This window comes from Epargyreus clarus, unplaced genomic scaffold (assembly GCF_041222505.1).
Source record: "Epargyreus clarus isolate Ecla_fem2 unplaced genomic scaffold, WU_Ecla_fem_2.2 ptg000034l, whole genome shotgun sequence".
NCBI classification, from domain to species: domain Eukaryota; kingdom Metazoa; phylum Arthropoda; class Insecta; order Lepidoptera; family Hesperiidae; genus Epargyreus; species Epargyreus clarus.
In genome coordinates, this window is record NW_027332239.1 from 10,810,803 (window position 1) to 10,824,571 (window position 13,769).

Consider the following 13,769-nt stretch of genomic DNA (forward strand, 5'->3'; position numbering starts at 1 on the left):
TTACAACTAAAATATTACAACCCTTCAAATGGAGGACAGAAACGCAGACGGACTACTTAGTTACTTTCTTTATGGAACCCGAAAAATATTTAACTTACATACATATAACAAATGTTTGTAAGTGGAACACTCAATGCGCGACTCCGAGTTACACTTGGCCGGTTATTTAGGTATAATAACTGTTTAATCTCCCGCTTACACACCGCCTAGCACCATTTTAATTACCGCTTTCATACCTACATTATGACATTTCATTTTCATTACATAAATATTGCAGAGGCTTATTAAGAAAACTAGACGAAGCGGATGAAAAAGCAGAGAAGGAAAGATTAGCTAAGGAGGAGTATGACGCCAGAGTGGAATTCTACGCTCTGTCATTTGTGGAATACCTCAGTGGCCCGGAGCTGATAGAATCTATGTTCGAGAAGGATCCAGATGGTTCACTCCTGCTTAAAATTGGAGGAGAACTAGTCGGATTTTATGAACAGTAAATACTTACCCTCTGTGTTTTTATGAAAATCCTATCTATTTGAATAAGCCGTTTTTACGCACACAATTTAGACTAAAATTTTAACGAATTCAATAACACCTCATATATTAAAATTCGTCAAGCATTTTGTGCTGTACTTTACGACCTAGAACACCATAAAATTATACATACCTGCATACTTGAAAAACATTCGGCCGATTACCCGAAGCAGTCGGGTAAAAAACAGCTTTTTATGTTTTGGTATCGCATATACAAATATATGAGAAAGGCCTTGAAAAGTACCAGATAATTAAAAGGTTATTTCACATCAGGTACAAAGAACAATACGTAGAGACAATGGCTGGCCTGGTGGAGTTTGCACAAGGGGCGTACAACACAAGGCAACACGAAATCAAACTTTTCAAGGATCTGGTTGACAATGCTTTGGAAGACAGTGTTAAAAGAAGCAAGGAGTAAGTTAGATTTATATAATTGGTCAAGTGAGAGTTGAACTCGCACATGAAGGATTCCGTATCACCAAATTTTCATTCATTATATATATTTGCATTCATTTATTTATATAATTTGATATCTTAGCAGTCATAGAAGTAAACGCATTGTGAAAATTTGAACGGTCTACATATAGCGGTTTATTAGAAAAAGCGAAAAACGCCGAAAAAGAGTGGTTGCTTGTATACCGACCCCCATTTATGTTATACGCTGTGAAATCCATTCCAACCATCCAATTATTTTATTAAAATCATTTTTAGAGTGGTAGGAGATTTCGAAGCAAAGAAAAAGCCTTTAGTAGGCCAGATGAATGAGATTATTAGCAAGTTCACTACAAAACAAGCCACGATAGAACAACTCGAACCGAACATAATGGATGTTGGAGAGGCCTTCAACGATCTGCTGTACGATCTGTGGAAGAAACTGATGACCATAGAGATGCAATTATGTATGAACAATGTGAGGTACTGGGAACATGTTATATGTCGATAAGAGAATTAATATGTGGTAAATACTAATTGCAAGAGCGTTAATTCCAATCAACGAGGTATTTTTAGGACAGTAAAATGTTATAGGCAGTATAGATAGGAATTTTAGTTTAGGAAATGCGCAATGATTCTTCTTGCAAAGTCCAGTTCCCAGTCCATCATCAACCCATGACTGTCCTGTTGCTAGGCACGGGTCTGTTTCAAAATGAGAAGGATTAGGCCATAGTCTACCGCGCTGGCCAAGTGCACATTGGTAGACTTCATATACCTTTACAGAACTTTATGGTCTTTAGGCTACGCAGGTTTTCTCACGATGTATTCCATGACTGCTAAGCAAGTGATAATTATTTTCTAATTAGCACATGGCTTTGAAAATCTGAGGTGCGTGCATCTTTAGTATTTGATCCTCGCACCCCACGAATGAGCGATGGAGTTTCTTAACCACTAGGCTATCACTGTTTTTATTGTACAAAACAATTACCTACAGGGTGATTTAAAGCGTAACTTTTGATTAACACCTATGTCCTTATAAAAAATAATGTATACCATTTTGACTTGCGAATAAATATTCCAGGAGTCCAGGGTCCAGTTCGCGGTGAACATGGCTGAGATGATCACGAAGCTGCTGGAGGTATCTCGCAACGCGTTCGGCGCGTGGCGCGAGCACGAGGGCATGTGGTCCATGCGCCAGTTCGAGACGCTGTCCAAGCTGCTCGGCAACAAGATACTGCTGGGGGATGCGCCACCTGAACTGTTTGAGGCGAGCGAGTGTTACTTTCTTTCTTTCTCAAATAGCCAATTAAACGTTCGGTCACGTGGTCCATGCAATAGTTCAAGACGCTCTCCAAGCTGCTCGGCAACAAGATACTGCTGGGTGATGCGCCACCTGAACTGTTTGAGGCGAGCGAGTGTTACTTTCTTTCTTTCTCAAATAGCCAATTTAACGTTCGGTTATGTGGCCCATGAGCCAGTTCGCGACGCTGTCCAAGCTGCTCGGCAACAAGATACTGCTGGGGGATGCGCCACCTGAACTGTTTGAGGCGAGCTCGTTTTACTTTCTTTCAATCTTTCTTTCTGCTCGGCAACAAGATACTGCTGGGTGATGCGCCAACTGAACTGTTTGAGGCGAGCTCGTTTTACTTTCTTTCAATCTTTCTTTCTGCTCGGCAACAAGATACTGCTGGGTGATGCGCCACCTGAACTGTTTGAGGCGAGCTCGTGTTACTTTCTTTCTTTCTCTAATAGCCAATTTAACGTTCGGTCACGTGGTCCATGCGATAGTTCAAGACGCTCTCCAAGCTGCTCGGCAACAAGATAATACTGGGTGATGCGCCACCTGAACTGTTTGAAGCAAACTAGTATATAACCTACGTTATATTCCTTCATTTCTTCTTTCTTTCTAAAATAGCCAATTTAACGATCGGCCATGTGGTCCATGTGACAGTTCGAGACGCTGTCAAAGCTGCTCGGCAACGAGATACTGCTGGGGGATGCGCCACCTGAACTGTTTGAGGCGAGCGAGTGTTATTTTCTTTCAATCTTTCTTTCTCAAATAGCCAATTTAACGTTCGAGCAGGCAATAATACGTTATTGCTTTATGAATTTTCTGGCAAGCTAAATTTGCTTTTACATACCGATGTTTGCTAAAGATAAATTACAATAAAAAATATTTTGCTTTTCGTCTCTTCGTAAGATTTGGATATGTGACGTTTAAACTTTGTATCATAAAAAAAAATACTATTTACAGAAAATGTGCATTTACGTTCTCACCTCAGGGACCGTAAAAATTTAATATATTCAGTATAAATATACTTAATATTAATTTTCATGCCGTAGGTAATATTTTATCTTACTTCAATAATTTAACGACCCTATTACTTTTATGGATATTATACGTATATGATTAAAATATTTTTATTTAATTTGACTTTTGTTTTGGGCACTAGGTAATGATGGATAGAGACTTGATGATGAATCTAGTAGCGCAGTCGTCGGATAATCACATGAGGTTCATTGATGCTCGCGAAGATTTGCTCATGACGCGCGCGAACAACTGGCGGGATGATCTTGTGCAAGGAACTAATGAGTGAGTAACTATGAAGAATTAGACTATAAAGTCTTTCAAGCTTTAGCTATATAACAGATTATGGCTAATTTGTTATTTCATATTGACCCTAAGGTCACAGGAGGCCCACATACGAGGAGCTTTCACGACTCGCTAAAATCTACATTGATTTTTTTTCCTTACATTATATCTACCAAGGGGCTTCGAATTCTTGCGTGCCAGGAGGCATTTCTTAAGACGGCTCTGAGTACTAGTCGTATTTTAAAAAGCCATACTTTATTGTACAAATAGAGCCAGCTAGTATTATTATACAAGTAAAATTATTAAAATTTCTACAGTATAAAATATTTCAATTTGATTTTTACAGTAATGAAGTCAAGCGCAACCGGGACAGAGTCCTAGTGATTTATTACTTCATAGACAACCAGCGGGAAGAATGGGCGGATATGCAGATGAGCATGACGGAGACCGTCGACCCCGAGACCGCTGCCCTACTCGGGGAAGACTTTTGAAATGCATTTGTGTTAGATACATAATTATGGGTACATGAACATAAAATTTAAATAAGGATGCAAGGATGCCTAATAAACTGCCGCTTTGTTTTGTGAAAACGAATAACTTCATTTAAATTTTATTTTCATACAGTTATCTTATCATTGTATTCGTCGCATAAACAATTTTCTGCCGTGCCACAGGTGTTCGCTCAGGCACTTAATGAGCGGCAATTTTTAAAATCAAAGGACCATTATTCTGTCGGCTAATTACATATGCCATGCTCATCTTATGCCAATGTGATCCCTTATACATTTCAGACTGTTTAGTACTAGACGATATTTTCCTTCACAATTTTTATTGTGTGGCGGCAATTTTAACGAGCGCCTCGGGCTGTTATATACTTTATGATTAATAAATGATTTAACGACTTTTATATATTAAATATAATAATATAATTGGACCTGACAATAATATATTATAATTGTTATTATAATGAGGGTTTTTTTAAACAAATATCGCTAAAAAATTAAAGCAATTAAATGTTAATAATTCACTTTAATAATGGACTACCTACCTCATGAAACTTTTTTTTATGAAATTGTAATATGCATCATTAAATTATAATAAAACTATACATAATATACAATAATTAACCCAATAATTGCGTATTTCATGAAAAGTCGATTAAAATTGTAAAACTACATAGTATCCCAATTATAACTAAGTAAGCAAAATTTGAGGGTGGTAACCTAAAAAAACTATTATAATATATAATAAATGTATATTTGCTTTACATATGTACAGATAGTATTCTTATATCAATACACATATTTACAAAATGTATAATGTAATATAGGTAATGATGGTACATAGATACAACAAGCATCTTTCTGTTCATTTCTTTGCTTTCTGCTTCATAGCTTGAATATACATTTCCAGACCTTGTTGTATTTTTGGATTCCCTACGTACTTAATAAACTCGGCTACATCTTCTTTCCTGTTCGCCTGTAGTCTCTTCAAAGGACCTTCTCTAATACTCAGCTTTGTAATAGAGCGCGCTAAGGGTGGTATCCTGTCGAATTTCTTAATGAATGCTTTGCATTTAGCTATTGCATCATCTTTGTCCGTCGCAATTTCATCGATCAGGCCCACCTGGAATAATTTTTGTCAAAATCATATGATCCTAAAGAAAACGCTCAACTTATCAGCCTTTCTTTTATTAAATCGACAAAATTATAAAATATTGCTAATTAAAATGTACCTTTAAAGCTTCATCAACAGGGAACAGTTTGCCCGTGGTGAGTGCCAACTCTGCTTGCCTCATAGGAATAGTAAATCGACAATTTTATAAAATATTGCTAATTAAAATACAAATGTACCTTTAAAGCTTCATCAACAGGGAACAGCTTGCCCGTGGTGAGCGCCAACTCTGCTTGCCTCATAGGAATAGTGTGGCACATTGTGTCCATGAACCAAGGCGGGGCAATGATACCCAAGGCTGTCTCATTGAGCCCTATGCTGTACTTGCCGGCCACCATTGCCCTGTATTCACAGGACATCGAGAGAAGACATCCGCCGGCGGGTGAATGGCCCTACAAGAATAGTTAAAAAAAAATTGCAGCCAAGGAACGTTTGTTTTTCGCGCTTATCTTGTGGATTTGTACTTTTTTTAAGGATTTCGAAAGTTAAGGTATCGTTATATTCGTCTTAAAAAAACAACGAAGATAAGTTTTAAGAAAATAAAAACAAAATTCCGGAAATTTGGCTCAAAATATGGTATGGTAAATAATTGAAAATATTTATATATATGTATTATGATTTATACAAACGTTTATAGCTGCTGCTGTGATGAAATTGGCCCCAAAAAGTTTTAGCCAAACTTCTTGCAGTGTAGACCAGAATGCTTCAGCCCTCTTCAAATCAGGCTTATACATTTCCATTATGTCTAAGCCAGCAGAAAAAACAGTTCGGGAAGCCTATATGAAATGAAAATATCTAAAAACCGACTTTACATATAATTATTTCTGGGGGATACTGAAGGGGATGTAAATAATCGATCTTAACGAATTTTTGCCTAGCCAAGTTCTAAATTTGACAATTAATCAATAATAACAACTCCTGATGCAATTTGGTAATAATAATAATAATTTGTAATCAGCTGTGTGCTAAATTTTTGATGGGTTTATGTCGTATGTTAGACTCTTTACCATCTAGTTTTTGGGTCCAACATTGGGTTAGTTAGTTTTTTGGGTTTTTGGGACCTTGGTCCAACGTTCATCATTTTGATGAGTGGCTTAAACTCCAAAGACAGTCAATTTTCACATTAGTGCATTCCAGACTAATTAATATAAATACCATTAAAAACTTTAAATTTACAAATTCTCTCATACATAAATGTGTAATAACTAATCATGGGATCCTTCATGTCATGTACAAGCTAGGTTTAGTCGTTATCATAGAGGTGTGGAAAATTGATATAATATATTCTAGTAATAAAACACACTTAATTGGTGTGAAGAGTTTGTGTGATAATAAGTTCAACATCAATGTAAGCAGTAATTATTTTCCACCTTGTAAATCCATTAAGAGCTTTTCCTTAAACTCTATGATCTAAGAGTAATATAATTTTTATTCAAGTGAATCTAGCAATAGAATTTATTGTGTATGTTATTCATATTTGTGATAACTATGCTTTTATAAGGATAACTGCCCATTGCTACTATCACTTCAGCATTTGTTATGTAATTTCGACATTAAGCTGTAGCTTAGAACAAATTGGACAGCAAAGCAAGTGAAACTCTGAAGAGATTCACTTGCTTTGCTGTCCAATTTGTTCTTTGAGTCACCGATGTACATGTTTCATTTTATTCATTCAAAATACAACTGTATAAACAGCATTGATGCATCATAAACTTATGTATCTTCGTACATACATAAATTACTTTACAGTTGCCAAGGAACTTATCAGTAGCATTAATAGTTACTTATTACATCTAGTTGCTTATGAATCCCAAGAGAGTAGTCAATGGGCGGTAAGATTAAATGTATGTAGGATCAACTTCTTAACTAACATTTGTCAGCAATGGTTGTCGGCCATTGACAGTAAATTAGAAACAAATGATAATTATTCCCGATGTTGTTAAGTTATCCCCGACAACTGAGAGAATTCACCTGACAACCACATCAAACACCTTCATATTCTTCAGTTTTGCCATCAGGCGGGAATATCAGGTTTTTACTATTACTATTGGATTACTAGCTAAACTACATACTAATTATCGGGAAGCTTTTAGTTCATTGACATAACCTTTAGAGCGGTACTATGATTCACTAATCAACCTGATATTAAAAAAAAAGTGTGTTAATAAAAAGAAACAAAATGAAAGATACAAACGTACTGATGTTAGAATCATGGCTCTAGCTTTGTTCTTAGCTACTTCATCAAATGATTTACTCAAGTCTTGCAGCAGGTCCAAGTTGAGGCTGTTTACGGGCATCCGCTGCATGGTCAGGATTGCTACTCCATCGTTGTCTACCTTTAGATCAGTAAGAGGACCAGCCTGGCCAGCCATTGTCCGGAGGCTGGGAACTATCCTCCTAACATTGTATGCGGCCGGTCTTAGTAAATACATCCTAAAACCGAATTTTAATAATAATGATTATAATAACAACTACATTCTATTTATAAACAAAAAAATGAATATTACACTTAAGTAACACAAACATAATACTTAATGTTATGTTAAAATTACACATTATTTTTTTATTACCTAATTAATTACTACTGTTTATATTATTGTTTTAATAAGGTCTGTTGACTCTCGGAGCCTCATTTATTTTGAATTATACAAACGGTTTCTTTTTATTTATTCAATACAATAATTTATTCTAATAAAGTTTTTCTTACCTGTTAAATTGACCTATACACTTCGTGGTGACTTTGTCTTTGAGCAAACTTTGTAAACGTAGTGAGTTTTTATTACCTACCACAGTTAACCACTACATAGACAGTTTTTTTGTAGTTAATTAATTTTGTCAGACTTTTAGTTGGAGTTTGGACTTGCCAAAATTAAATCAGATGAAGTGTTGCCACACCTACGGAAATTAGTATTTTTTGTCAAAAAATCTGAAAATATTATGTTAAGTAATATTTTAAGGAAGATTATTATTGATTGGGTAAATTGTAAACTGAAAATGTCAATATAATTATATACATACATATGTACATACGTAACATACATACAAGTACATTAAACAGGATAGTTTTCAAATCTTTACCTATTTTAAAGGTACATTCAAATTTTGGGACTACGCCGCGTAAGCACCGCGAATAGACACCAGCTCATCTAGCTTAATAATTTAATAGGAGAAATTAGATTATTTTCTACTTCTTCTTTCTCAATTTCGATCAAAAATACTAGTTGATCGAAGTTTCGCAACCATAACTGATTTGTTGTTGACCTGCCTGACTAAGTTGAAATGCCTCGAAAAAAAATTGAATTGGCTACTTGACACTTTTTGGGAAACTGTTTTAATGAATTCATATACGTATCATTTTTTCGAAAAAAGGGCTATTTATTAATAAAATACATATTTTTATTACGGTAAACGGAACGTTACGTCAAAACAGTGTAATTTCGTAGCGTGACGTCAACACATTGAAAATATAGAAATAAACTTCGACGCTACACATACTTCAGAGGAAATCTTGGGAATTATTTAACTTTTATTAGTACAATTGCAAGAATGTCAAATTACCAGGCGTGTGCAGTGACGATGTGTACAAGTACGATCGCTAAATATCCTAACAAATTTGCTTATACAAGTTCCAAACACCCAAATCTCATAAACGTTAAAGAACTTGCAGATTCTTATATGTTTAAATCCTCTGTTTGCAAGCAATGACATTTTATACTATTTATGTAAGAGAAGTATTATTGAGAAAAAGGAATAAATTTAGTAACTTTCAAGTTATTCGTCAATTCCAAATCATTGGAACGGGACGTAATCAAAACAAAACAGCAAGTGGAAGTATTCATATATTAAATATAATATATAGATGTCTATGATAAGAATAGAATTATAAGAAGACTATGAGAATTCTGTTTTAAGGCCCATTCTGTAATTAATAGGACACAATTAAAATATTTCATGACTGTGTTATTATTGCTTGTGCATGTGCACTGATTAACTTACAGGACTGTATAATTAAAAATACATGATTTGCTAATATTAGTCTTTTATTTGTTTATTTGGTTTATATGGTTCTATTGAGTACACACAGTAGAACTTTTGTATATATTTATCGTCATATGTTACAGTTACAATAATTACTACAGATCACCTCAAAGCATTCTGAAGCTGTTATTTCCTTCGTTTATATTGAAGCTCTTGCTAAGCTGAATTTGTGTGCTGCTTGCGTTAATGCTTTTCCTAATTCCTAAAATTATTTTCTGTAACAACTGAATATATTTTTTTTATCACTGTCATTTTCATAATTAAATCTGTAGTCCAATTACAGCAACTGTATTGTAGTTTTCCTTCCTTCATCTTTTTGGGTAGTCTATGCAAGTAAAGAACTACTGTCTATACACTTTCGAAACTTTTGGTTCCTCACTTCTTCTACAACTCCACATTAAAAATGCTACTGCATGTTTGCAGCATCCTTGGGAGGCAGGACAGTAATCACATTTAATACTTTCCTTTTCATATACAATCATAGACACTGTGCATGACATCTGATGTACCTTGTGTTCAGGACAACTTTTACTTTTCATGAAACAGTAAACACAAGCTTGCCTTCTTCTTAAACTGCACATACCCTATAGCGTCGTCACTATAATGCTGTCGCGAGGATCTAAAATTATAAATATAACCAATAAATAACCTTAAAGCAGTTCACATAACAATATAAGTATAATTTAAAAAAGCTTGATAATCACTAAAACATAACCTTTCTTCTATCGGAAGTCGGCTAAGAAATGTTTTAACTGTCCGAAATGATTAAATGTAAAGATTATTTTACTTACGTTGTTTATTTGTGATTTCCATAGGTTATTTCGCGGAAGTTTTTGTATTCATTTTTATTTATTGCATTGTATATCTTCTTTAAGCAGATATACGCTATCAACTTTAATATAGTGTGGATTTATATCGGTTCACAACATAAATTCAACCAACTCTAACAGCCACCTAACAGCAAACGATATAATTATTATTTGTCTTGTTTATTATGCGTGTGGTGACGTCACATGACATTTCAAGCAGCACTGTTCCCGTTTTGGAATTTACAACCGACAGATATAAAATCGAAAATTTCTTTTTAGAAATAAAAATACTTATAGTGTATTAAAAATTAAACTAAATATTGCATAATTTATGTTTACTTATAAGCTATCGTATCGATCATATTTCATATTTTATTGTTATTAGTGTCAAGTACCCAATTGAATCCACGGTAAATATCCCAACTATTATCCCAACTATTATTACAACTAAAATATTACAACCCTTCAAATGGAGGACAGAAACGCAGACGGACTACTTAGTTACTTTCTTTATGGAACCCGAAAAATATTTAACTTACATACATATAACAAATGTTTGTAAGTGGAACACTCAATGCGCGACTCCGAGTTACACTTGGCCGGTTATTTAGGTATAATAACTGTTTAATCTCCCGCTTACACACCGCCTAGCACCATTTTAATTACCGCTTTCATACTAGTACCTACATTATGACATTTCATTATCATTACATAAATATTGCAGAGGCTTATTAAGAAAACTAGACGAAGCGGATGAAAAAGCAGAGAAGGAAAGATTAGCTAAGGAGGAGTATGACGCCAGAGTGGAATTCTACGCTCTGTCATTTGTGGAATACCTCAGTGGCCCGGAGCTGATAGAATCTATGTTCGAGAAGGATCCAGATGGTTCACTCCTGCTTAAAATTGGAGGAGAACTAGTCGGATTTTATGAACAGTAAATACTTATCCTCTGTGTTTTATGAAAATCCTATCTATTTGAATAAGCCGTTTTCACGCACACAATTTAGACTAAAATTTTAACGAATTCAATAACACCTCATAATAATATATTAAAATTCGTCAAGCATTTTGGGCTGTACTTTACGACCTAGCACACCAAAAAATTATACATACCTACATACTTAAAACATTCGGCCGACTACCCGAAGCAGTCGGGTAAAAAACAGCTTTTTATGTTTTGGTATTACATATACAAATATATGAGAAAGGCCTTGAAAAGTACCAGATAATTAAAAGGTTATTTTACATCAGGTACAAAGAACAGTACGTAGAGACAATGGCTGGCCTGGTGGAGTTTGCACAAGGGGCGTACAACACAAGGCAACACGAAATCAAACTTTTCAAGGATCTGGTTGACAATGCTTTGGAAGACAGTGTTAAAAGAAGCAAGGAGTAAGTTAGATTTATATAATTGGTCAAGTGAGAGTTGAACTCGCACATGAAGGATTCCGTATCACCAAATTTTCATTCATTATATATATTTGCATTCATATATAATTTGATATCTTAGCAGTCATAGAAGTAAACGCATTGTGAAAATTTGAACGGTCTACATATAGCGGTTTATTAGAAAAAGCGAAAAACGCCGAAAAAGAGTGGTTGCTTGTATACCGACCCCCATTTATGTTATACGCTTTGAAATCCATTCCAACCATCCAATTATTTTATTAAAATCATTTTTAGAGTGGTAGGAGATTTCGAAGCAAAGAAAAAGCCTTTAGTAGGCCAGATGAATGAGATTATTAGCAAGTTCACTACAAAACAAGCCACGATAGAACAACTCGAACCGAACATAATGGATGTTGGAGAGGCCTTCAACGATCTGCTGTACGATCTGTGGAAGAAACTGATGACCATAGAGATGCAATTATGTATGAACAATGTGAGGTACTGGGAACATGTTATATGTCGATAAGAGAATTAATATGTGGTAAATACTAATTGCAAGAGCGTTAATTCCAATCAACGAGGTATTTTTAGGACAGTAAAATGTTATAGGCAGTATAGATAGGAATTTTAGTTTAGGAAATGCGCAATGATTCTTCTTGCAAAGTCCAGTTCCCAGTCCATCATCAACCCATGACTGTCCTGTTGTTAGGCACGGGTCTGTTTCAAAATGAGAAGGATTAGGCCATAGTCTACCGCGCTGGCCAAGTGCACATTGGTAGACTTCATATACCTTTACAGAACTTTATGGTCTTTAGGCTACGCAGGTTTTCTCACGATGTATTCCATGACTGTTAAGCAAGTGATAATTATTTTCTAATTAGCACATGGCTTTGAAAATCTGAGGTGCGTGCATCTTTAGTATTTGATCCTCGCACCCCACGAATGAGCGATGGAGTTTCTTAACCACTAGGCTATCACTGTTTTTATTGTACAAAACAATTACCTACAGGGTGATTTAAAGCGTAACTTTTGATTAACACCTATGTCCTTATAAAAAATAATGTATACCATTTTGACTTGCGAATAAATATTCCAGGAGTCCAGGGTCCAGTTCGCGGTGAACATGACTGAGATGATCACGAAGCTGCTGGAGGTGTCTCGCAACGCGTTCGGCGCGTGGCGCGAGCACGAGGGCATGTGGTCCATGCGCCAGTTCGAGACGCTGTCCAAGCTGCTCGGCAACAAGATACTGCTGGGGGATGCGCCACCTGAACTGTTTGAGGCGAGCGAGTGTTACTTTCTTTCTTTCTCAAATAGCCAATTAAACGTTCGGTCACGTGGTCCATGCAATAGTTCAAGACGCTCTCCAAGCTGCTCGGCAACAAGATACTGCTGGGTGATGCGCCACCTGAACTGTTTGAGGCGAGCGAGTGTTACTTTCTTTCTTTCTCAAATAGCCAATTTAACGTTCGGTTATGTGGCCCATGAGCCAGTTCGCGACGCTGTCCAAGCTGCTCGGCAACAAGATACTGCTGGGGGATGCGCCACCTGAACTGTTTGAGGCGAGCTCGTTTTACTTTCTTTCAATCTTTCTTTCTGCTCGGCAACAAGATACTGCTGGGGGATGCGCCACCTGAACTGTTTGAGGCGAGCTCGTTTTACTTTCTTTCAATCTTTCTTTCTGCTCGGCAACAAGATACTGCTGGGTGATGCGCCAACTGAACTGTTTGAGGCGAGCTCGTTTTACTTTCTTTCAATCTTTCTTTCTGCTCGGCAACAAGATACTGCTGGGTGATGCGCCACCTGAACTGTTTGAGGCGAGCTCGTGTTACTTTCTTTCTTTCTCTAATAGCCAATTTAACGTTCGGTCACGTGGTCCATGCGATAGTTCAAGACGCTCTCCAAGCTGCTCGGCAACAAGATAATACTGGGTGATGCGCCACCTGAACTGTTTGAAGCAAACCCCTGTTATATTCCTTCATTTCTTCTTTCTTTCTAAAATAGCCAATTTAACGATCGGCCATGTGGTCCATGTGACAGTTCGAGACGCTGTCAAAGCTGCTCGGCAACGAGATACTGCTGGGGGATGCGCCACCTGAACTGTTTGAGGCGAGCGAGTGTTATTTTCTTTCAATCTTTCTTTCTCAAATAGCCAATTTAACGTTCGAGCAGGCAATAATACGTTATTGCTTTATGAATTTTCTGGCAAGCTAAATTTGCTTTTACATACCGATGTTTGCTAAAGATAAATTACAATAAAAAATATTTTGCTTTTCGTCTCTTCGTAAGATTTGGATATGTGACGT

General features: G+C 36.1%; 2 protein-coding genes and 2 pseudogenes across 2 annotated transcripts; 3 read left to right on the top strand and 1 right to left on the bottom strand.

Moving 5' to 3' along the window:
- On the top strand, positions 1-2,548 carry LOC140755746 (dynein regulatory complex subunit 3-like; annotated as a pseudogene).
- Positions 2,549-2,635: 87 nt separating this feature from the next.
- Positions 2,636-4,751, top strand: LOC140755749 (dynein regulatory complex subunit 3-like). Its single transcript, XM_073091060.1, has 3 exons — positions 2,636-2,980; positions 3,414-3,553; positions 3,900-4,751. Exons 2-3 carry the CDS (start codon positions 3,417-3,419, stop codon positions 4,042-4,044), a joined length of 282 nt encoding a protein of 93 aa, XP_072947161.1. The 5' UTR covers positions 2,636-2,980; positions 3,414-3,416; the 3' UTR covers positions 4,045-4,751.
- Positions 4,752-4,794: 43 nt separating this feature from the next.
- LOC140755748 (enoyl-CoA delta isomerase 1, mitochondrial-like) lies at positions 4,795-8,431 on the bottom strand. Its single transcript, XM_073091059.1, has 6 exons — positions 8,306-8,431; positions 7,935-8,122; positions 7,426-7,660; positions 5,857-6,003; positions 5,407-5,619; positions 4,795-5,179 (listed from the first exon to the last, which is right to left on the bottom strand). Exons 3-6 carry the CDS (start codon positions 7,657-7,659, stop codon positions 4,922-4,924), a joined length of 852 nt encoding a protein of 283 aa, XP_072947160.1. The 5' UTR covers position 7,660; positions 7,935-8,122; positions 8,306-8,431; the 3' UTR covers positions 4,795-4,921.
- A 2,053-nt stretch (positions 8,432-10,484) lies between these two features.
- Positions 10,485-13,378, top strand: LOC140756051 (dynein regulatory complex subunit 3-like; annotated as a pseudogene).
- The last annotated feature ends 391 nt before the right edge of the window (positions 13,379-13,769 follow it).

Coding starts and splice junctions, on each gene's coding strand:
- LOC140755748 (XM_073091059.1), bottom strand. CDS start 7,659: ATGTATTTACTAAGACCGGCCGCATACAATGTTAGGAGGATAGTTCCC. Junction 6,004..7,425: donor GAGCCATGATTCTAACATCA/GTACGTTTGTAT, acceptor CATTTCATATAG/GCTTCCCGAACTGTTTTTTC. Junction 5,180..5,406: donor CTGTTGATGAAGCTTTAAAG/GTACATTTGTAT, acceptor AAATTATTCCAG/GTGGGCCTGATCGATGAAAT.
- LOC140755749 (XM_073091060.1), top strand. CDS start 3,417: ATGATGGATAGAGACTTGATGATGAATCTAGTAGCGCAGTCGTCGGAT. Junction 3,554..3,899: donor CTTGTGCAAGGAACTAATGA/GTGAGTAACTAT, acceptor TGATTTTTACAG/TAATGAAGTCAAGCGCAACC.